General features: G+C 27.5%; 1 protein-coding gene across 2 annotated transcripts; it reads right to left on the bottom strand.

Moving 5' to 3' along the window:
- Nucleotides 1-201: 201 nt before the first annotated feature.
- Nucleotides 202-7,812, bottom strand: LOC130982307 (ankyrin repeat-containing protein ITN1-like). Of its 2 annotated transcripts, XM_057906269.1 has the most exons (7): nt 7,610-7,812; nt 7,411-7,523; nt 4,481-4,656; nt 2,909-3,376; nt 2,563-2,712; nt 2,022-2,431; nt 202-852 (listed from the first exon to the last, which is right to left on the bottom strand). In XM_057906269.1, exons 3-7 carry the CDS (start codon nt 4,635-4,637, stop codon nt 238-240), a joined length of 1,800 nt encoding a protein of 599 aa, XP_057762252.1. In that variant the 5' UTR covers nt 4,638-4,656; nt 7,411-7,523; nt 7,610-7,812; the 3' UTR covers nt 202-237. The 2 variants fall into 2 exon arrangements, with proteins under 2 accessions (XP_057762252.1, XP_057762253.1); XM_057906270.1 differs by lacking the exons at nt 7,411-7,523; nt 7,610-7,812 and having other exon boundaries at nt 2,909-3,441.
- Nucleotides 7,813-8,253: the final 441 nt, after the last annotated feature.

Below are 8,253 nucleotides of genomic sequence, written 5' to 3'. Positions count from 1 at the left end.
TACTTTTAATGTAAATATTTATTGTTTAAACTATTTTTTCAAAAATAACTTAATTAAGTTGTTTATTTAAATTTGCCTAATACAAATTTCTTATATCTATACCACTGTTCCACTTGTAACACACTAACACACTATTCTACTAATTGAATTGGGGGCACTAACATGTTATACTTACTATACCATCATTCAATTTACATTGGGTAAAAAAAAATGTAAATTTACCATGCCTTCTAATTTTCAGCAAAGCAATCGTTTTCTTGACCGAAACAATGTCAAACAAAAATAAGATGAATGGATAATATCTGTCGATAGTGGAAACAGAATCAATGTGAAAAACGGTATTGGCAGAAAAGCAAGAACGGAAATGAAAATTGGAACCCAATTTGAACCGTGGTAATATGTGATGAAAAAAGAAACACCAAACGCTATCATCATGCTTGTGATGGAAACGAATTGAGCAATCAACCCAAATAGAAGCTTGAAAGGCAATGATCTGAAGTAGTTATCCTCTGCATAACTTGAGTCGAGAATGGACAAGAACATTAGTATTGAAGCTGAAGATGATATAAGAGCGATTGCGTCGGAGATGGCGAATGTAAGGAACAATGGTTGCGTTAAATAGGTTGGGGTTCCCGTGGTGCTGTTGCGGCCACCGGGGAGGTTGAAGGTTGCAGCGAAGACTCCAGTGGCAATGAGTGTTGAAACAAGCATGCAGTTTTTGGCTGTGTTCTTGGTCCATGATGCTGCCTCTGTTAATAAGTCTTTGTGCTCCTCAGTGAATAATGCATGGGGTGTTTTGCCATCGCAATTTTTCAACTCTTTGTATGATGGTAACATTATTTTCTCCACTTCCTAGAACATCAAAAATCAAATGAAAATGTTTGATAACTAAAGAAAATTAGTGAAAAGCAATCATAACTTATTTTGTTTAGTACTCTTTAATTGTTGCAACAATTAATGAATACTAAATAAAGCCAATTTTAACTGTCTTTTTTGTCTCCCCAACATTACCAAAAATCAAAATATAATATACTTAATATTAATGCATGTACTACTTTCATTCCATGAATTAATGTTGCATAATTAAGTGGTGATGCTGATCAGAAATCACCAATTGTTCTAAGGGGAATGTTAGGGACAATAATTTTGTTGAACAATATGAACAACTACCAACTAAATAAAAATACATTACACTTCCAAATTAAACTTCTAAATTTTAATATTAAAATAACCATCCGTATATTAGTAAAATGAACATCCGATATATCTATTGTTTACATTGTTTAATATTTTCATTGTTTACCTATACTTTTCCTTGTTCTAATTAATGGTTACTAAAGGAGTATTGGAAAATTTAAGGAACTTATTGCATCAAATAAAGTCTTTTTAACCTAATCTACTAACTTTAACATCGTTAAATTAAGAGAAATTATTTTAAGGATTTTGTCATCCACTTCCCATACTAAATCTTATATTTAATTTAAATTTTCTATTCAAATATTCCATTTATATATCTTTAAAATGTGCTCCTAAAACATTTATTGACACAACACTTTCCACCTCATTTAGTCTGAGTTTTTATTTTGACAAGTAAAAATTCAATTTTTTTTAAAAATATTAGATTGGATATTTTAATTTATAACAAATTTTTATTAATAGAGAAATCTTTGAGACAAATTAGACCTTCTTAAGTTTTTATTTCTTAAGATGAATTAATTTGTTTTGTATAAATAATTTTTTATTAAATTGTCTTTATTTATTGGAGATTTATTTATTCAATACATATTAAAAATTTTGCCGAAAACGATAAGGAATCAAACTGAAAAGAATAATTCCAGAAACTTTCAAAATGTTATTAGAAATAAATTTATTCAAAATTCTTTGAAAATCAATTCTAACGTTTATTCGTTCATTTTTTATTACATGCTACAACCAAAATCAAGTTAATCTAGACTACAATGCCTTCAAACTTAAAATTTCCCCAAAAATTGAAAGAAAAAAAATCTGAATATATTGCATACCTGGAACCATAGTAGTTCATGTGTCATTTGAAGAGCCGGTCCAGAAATTCGTTTGAGCTGAGCTGAAGGTGCTAATTTTGCAGCATGATGCAACATATTGTTCTTTTCATGGTCTTCAAAAGTAACAATCAAATCTTTGGTGGCACCTATTTCATGTATAAGATTGAATATACTCGAATTGCGATGCAGAACAGCAATGTGGATTATGCTTCGATTTTCAGCATCCACTTCCCACATCAAATCAGGATCTGCTCTCATAAGCTCCGCAACAAACTTAAAATTTCCTAGTTTTGTGGCATCGAATGTTATTTGTGTTGGAAGACTTATCAATTCCCATACCTTTGTCTCTGTGTGATTCATGACAAGTATGTTCCAAAGTTTCCTAACAAGTTTGATCAATGGAGTCACACCTATATCAAACATACTAGTTATTAGTATTAGAAATATAACTATTTATATTGCCTCTTCTCATCAGCATAAATTTTTGAAAGAAATGAAAGAAATGTTTTTTGAGGCAGCTATAGTTTTTCATTTTACTTACTTGATCCCATGACCAGGTTTCTAAGATTCCATGGACCTTGATGGGTAAAATCAGCAGGCTTTCGAGCCAAGATATGCAAACCCGTCTCATTCTCATCATTCTGAGCTGATGCTAGCCCTTCATTTTCTTCCAACATTTGTAAAGCCAAATCTGCACATTTATTGTCCAAAATTTAGATTGTTGTTTAATAAACAATGTACATATTGAAATATGTTTTAACAACCATACTAGGTGTATACAAATTAGTCACTCGTAAATCGTAATTCGTATAAAATATATGTTAAAATATAAAAACACATTGAAAATGAATTAAACAATACATGTATAGTTATGGTAATGTACTCACCATACAAACCATTCTGGAGAAGAAGGAAGAAGATAAACCTCTCGTCTTCTTCATCTAATATGTCACTAGTCATGGGAAACAGATGCCTTGTCATACCATTTTTCCCCTGTAATGCAGCCAAGTAAAGAGGAGTCATCCCTACACCACCCCTTTTCTTTGGTAGCTCACCATTTTTCTTGATCATCATATCAGCGATCTTCATGTTCCCGGATGCGGCCGCGGAGCAAAAGGCGTTGTTCTTGTTCTTATCTTTCAGTTCGAGATCATGTGGATCAAGTTTTTTTAGAAGCTCTTGTACAAAGTGAACATGGTTTGATCCTGCTGCAACTTGAAGTAGTGTTTTCCCACTCCTCTTTACTATGGCTGCTCTTAGCAGTCTATCATCTTGCTCTATCATGTGCTTAGCTGCATTCCAATCTCCTTTTAATGCTACCTTTAAAAGGGGTACGCATTTTTCGAAGTATATCCCTGAAGAATTTCAATCTCTAAATTTTACGAGTGACTTAATTTGATTATTGATTATCGATGCATGCCTAACTCACGGGTCAAAACAAATTCAACAATAGAGTATGAATCAGTTTACACTTTAAATATAGGAGAATACTCGTATAAAGATGACATTGTGAATTTTTAGATGATTAATCAACATATTTAGTCAAATATATCAACTCATCTAATTATTCACAATATTATTTTTATGTGAAGATGTCACTATAAGAGTATCCACCTTCAATATATATGGGATATGGTATTTATAGTATTTATAAATAAACTATACTAAGTGTATACTAAAATTAACTGCTAAAATTAACTAAAGTAGCATACACAGTTAAAATGAGTTAAACTACACATATTTATACTATATAAATAGCTTTTTTTTATCGATACACTTTTTTTCCTTTTCTTAAGCAAATTATCGCACATTTAACAATTATTTGGTTAGAGTCCTTTTTAAATATAAAATCGTTATTTGGTTATGATGCCAAAATCCATTTTTTTTTTATCAATTATTTGAGATAATTTAATATTTTTTAACTCTAAAAATTTATTAAATAACTCAATTATGGTGAAATAATACTAGAGAACTAATATTATAACGGTTAATTTCAGCTAACACTATAGTTAATTGTCAAACAAAATCAATATAAAATCTATTAAAAATGAATTTATTTAAATTTGAATTTTGGATTTTTTTAATTTAATTTTAGATATTTTTTTTACGTTAAATATTGACTATAATGTTAGTTGTGCAATATTAATTTTCAATTTTTTTTCATTATGTTATTCTTATAATTTCAATTACCTTTTTTAAATGTTGTAAGTTAAAGTTTCATAAATCAGTGTAGCATAGTTAGCAGCATAAAACTGGCTAATCTTCTATTATTAGTTAATGACATGAAACTTAGAGACAATAAGAAATCAATTCAAATAGTCTAAATTATTCTGTTTAGTATTTATTAAACATTAAAATGGATAAATTTTGACCTTTGGATTAATTTTTTATTATCTCCCTGATATTATGAGAGAGAGAGAGAGAGAGAGAGAGAGAGAGAGAGAGAGAGAGAGAGTTACCATTATCTTGTATTAGTTCAGAGGAAGAGCATTCATCATTTGAAACAATCTGCACTACATGTGATTGGAGTGATGATTGAGAAGAAGCAATAATATCAACCATCTCTACTTGTGACGATGCTGCTGCTGCTGTTGAGTTAGCAACTACCTTTGCCATTATTTTCCCTTTCAAATTCCTTTAAAACAAATTAAAATTAATATTTCACTTGTTCACTTAGGCAGAAGCTAAAAGTTCATGAACTCTGGATTATGTAGTAGATCTATATTAACTTTCATGTACAAAAGAAGGAAAAAAGTGACTAATTTTGCTTTAATTTCATCTATTATTATCTTTTTAATCAACGGTTCAAGCCTTCAAGTTAATAAACCTCTCACACTAATAATATATAATAATAAATCTCTCACACTACTTTAACATATCTTGTCTCTTTTCTAATAGCATTACATCATGTGATGGCAAATTATAAACCAAAGTTTTTCACCCAATAAATAAATAAAAATAATCAAATTATTTTTCTCAAAAATGAATCTAATGAAATTAACATACATATATAAATGATTATTTTATATTATTCTGCATATATATATATATATATATTCTTTTTGAAATAAAGATAATGCACACGCTCATTTTATTTTCTTTGTGTCATTTAATTTATTTAGAAAAAGAATTAATAATAAAAAATAATTAAATTTTAAATTTTTTAATCATAAATTAAATTTAAGCTAAAAAAACAAGCATACATATATAAATTTAAGCTAAAAAAACAAGCATACATATATAAATTAAAGATAATGCATATGCTCATTTTTTACATATATATGTTTGTGCCTTTTAACTTTTTTAGCTTAAATTTAAATTTTTGATGATTAAAAAATATAAAATTTAATTTTTTCATTATTAATTTTATTTCTAAATAAATTAAATGACATAAAGAAAATAAAATGAGCACGTGCGTTACTTTTATTTCAAAATATATATGTGTGTGTAGAATAATATAAAATAACCATTTATGTATGTTAATTTCATTAGATTCAATTTTGAAAAAAAATGATTTGATTGCTTTTATTTATTTATTGGGTGAAAGATTCTGAAATATAATTTGTCAGCACATAATGTTATGTTATTAGAAAAGAGACAAAATATGTTAAAGTAGTGTGAGAAGTTTATTATTAATTTATTATATATTATTATTTTATTAGTATGAGAGGTTTATTAGTGTGATAGGAATAGCTTTTATTGAAATGCTTTTGATATTATATGTTCCGATCCATTTTCACTGGCAAGCACTTTTAAACGGGAAAAATATTTCAATCCCACTGCCTAACCAATAAGAATTTTATCAATTTTTGTGAATTTTTTTATAATTGTATTTAATAAAAACATCTTTATAAATATGTCTAATAAAAATAAATATTTTTTTATAATTATATTTAATAAAAATATTTTTATAAATATATTTTTTAAATATATTTCTTTATATATGTATCTTCTAATAAAAATATCTTTGATATTAATTATTATTGACAATAAATTAACAGTATCCTATATTTTTCTAAAATTTTTTTCCTCTTATGTTTTACCATATGAAATACAAAATGGTTAATAATTTTATCTTATTTTTACAATTAAAGTGTACAAAAATTGATCTTTTTATTTTCGTATTCCTTAATTGTAAAAAATATAATTAAATATATAAAATAATATATTTTTTATTTTATTTAAACTAATAAATAATAACTTTTTTTATTTAAATAAAAAAAACGAAACTTATAACCTTGATCTTGTAATTTCAATTTATATTTTACACTATAAATAATACTATCTAAGTTGTTAATACAATGGAGTTAATTATATGTATGATATTTTATATTTTTTATATTCTTCAAACTCATTTAAAAAATATATAATAAAAGATCATATTGTATATTTTTTTATGAAAAAAATATATATTAAGAAAATCCAGTTTTTTACCCTCACTCACGGTGGTTTAGAAATTGGTGTTATGGTATATTATTTTCATGTTTGACGGGCTGTCCCCCATATATGATTGTCCATTTGTCCTATTCATTCTGTCGTTATTATTTCAGCAACTTGAGCAAAGGACTACACTACGTGTATTCACCTGATTAGTCACACCATTCCCTATTAATCTATTATTTTTATTTTCACCATCACAAAATATATTTTTGGACACATTCTTTTATATTTTATATAGTAATTTTTTATGTATTTTATAAAATAATTTCAGCTATTTAATACACTTTATTTTAACAAAGTAAAACAGAAAATAATATATATAGTATGAAAAAAGTTGAATAAATAACTTTTTTCCCCATATATTATGAATCTTTTTTGGCTATTGACTTGCAAAACAAAAGTCTTTGCAATACACATTAGACACCTTAAAATCATCCCAAAATGAATTTATTAATTGCATGATTTTCCGAAGGCGGCTGTCTTCCTATGCCCGCTTGCTAAAAGAAAATGAAGGCTCTATCTTGTAAAGTGAGAGTGACCTATCTTCTAAGAATAAAATGGAAGCTTTTCTGTTCTGGATGGGGTAGAGGGTATTTAGGAAAACACAGGAAGGAAGGAAGAAAGAGAACGCATCAAGATTTAAAAATTATCTAGAGTATATATTAAAAAATAAAAATTATTCCGAGAAAATTAAAATTGAGAGGGTATAAAACTCATTTGTTTAGACTTATATGATTGGACTAATGTATTATCTGATGATTCTGATACCATATTAAAAGTGTCATGGAAATTAAAGTGGAGAACAAAGAAGAAAGAACAAAGAGAAGAATAGTGCCTACATAAGTAACTGATCTAACTACCCAACGTTAGTAACTGAATCGTAACAGAATCATTCTGGCAAAAACATTAGGAGAAACTGAAAAGGAGAAGATGGGAATCGGAATATTACCTATTATTATTTTAATTTGCCCACGGAACCTTTATATTCTTAGAAGTGCCTTCAGTTCCAGAGAGAGAGAAAGCGGGGACTGAAATCCCAACCAGATGCTTCGGAAAATATATCTGCATACAACAAGAGTTTTCCAAACATTCAGTGCATATATTGCTTTCAAGTTTCAACACTTGTTGATGTGCAGTTTTGCACTCACCACCATGAATAAGGCAATTGAATTTGAAACTGCTGATGAAGCTTCCTGTTTTCTGTCACGCGAAAAACTCTAGTTAAATATACAGAAAGGTAAAGAACCTATCTAAATATAATTGATTAATTGTTCACAGGACAACAACATTTATCTAATGAATATTATAGAAAACATGAAAAAATATAAAGATGATAAAATGGGACCGATAGATACATGGTTTGGAGTATAATAGTATATACTATAGTGTCCAAATGGAAAATTCTAAACAAAGCAACAACTTGTGCATCACATGGTTATGGTTTCATATTTTTACGGTGTGGTCCCGGTTTTTCATTATATGAATTTGAGGTTATTACTTAAATTCGTGCCTGAAAAATTATGCGATCTTTATTTTTGTTTTCAAATGATTTTTTTAATTAAATTAGTTCTTAAAAAATAAAATGTTAGTTAAATCAGTCCTTTCATCAGATGAATGATGACGTATTACGTTAAATATCACGTGACATGATGACGTGACACGTCACGTGACATGTTAGTGACACGTGATAAATTACATGTCATCTGACATGTAAAAATATTTTTTATAGTTAAAATAGTTCTTAAAAGTCCATACCTAAGTCATTTTTATCCCTCAAATTTTAAAAATTAGT

Source organism: Arachis stenosperma, chromosome 5 (assembly GCF_014773155.1).
Source record: "Arachis stenosperma cultivar V10309 chromosome 5, arast.V10309.gnm1.PFL2, whole genome shotgun sequence".
Classification (NCBI taxonomy): domain Eukaryota; kingdom Viridiplantae; phylum Streptophyta; class Magnoliopsida; order Fabales; family Fabaceae; genus Arachis; species Arachis stenosperma.
This window is presented reverse-complemented; position numbering and strand designations above follow the sequence as displayed.

Excerpts from the sequence above, each read along its gene's own strand:
- LOC130982307 (XM_057906269.1), bottom strand. The coding sequence starts at position 4,637 with ATGGCAAAGGTAGTTGCTAACTCAACAGCAGCAGCAGCATCGTCACAA. Across the intron at positions 3,377-4,480 it reads TGAACTAATACAAGATAATG|GGATATACTTCGAAAAATGC; the intron begins GTAACTCTCTCT and ends GAAATTCTTCAG. Across the intron at positions 2,713-2,908 it reads TCTCCAGAATGGTTTGTATG|ATTTGGCTTTACAAATGTTG; the intron begins GTGAGTACATTA and ends ATAAATGTGCAG.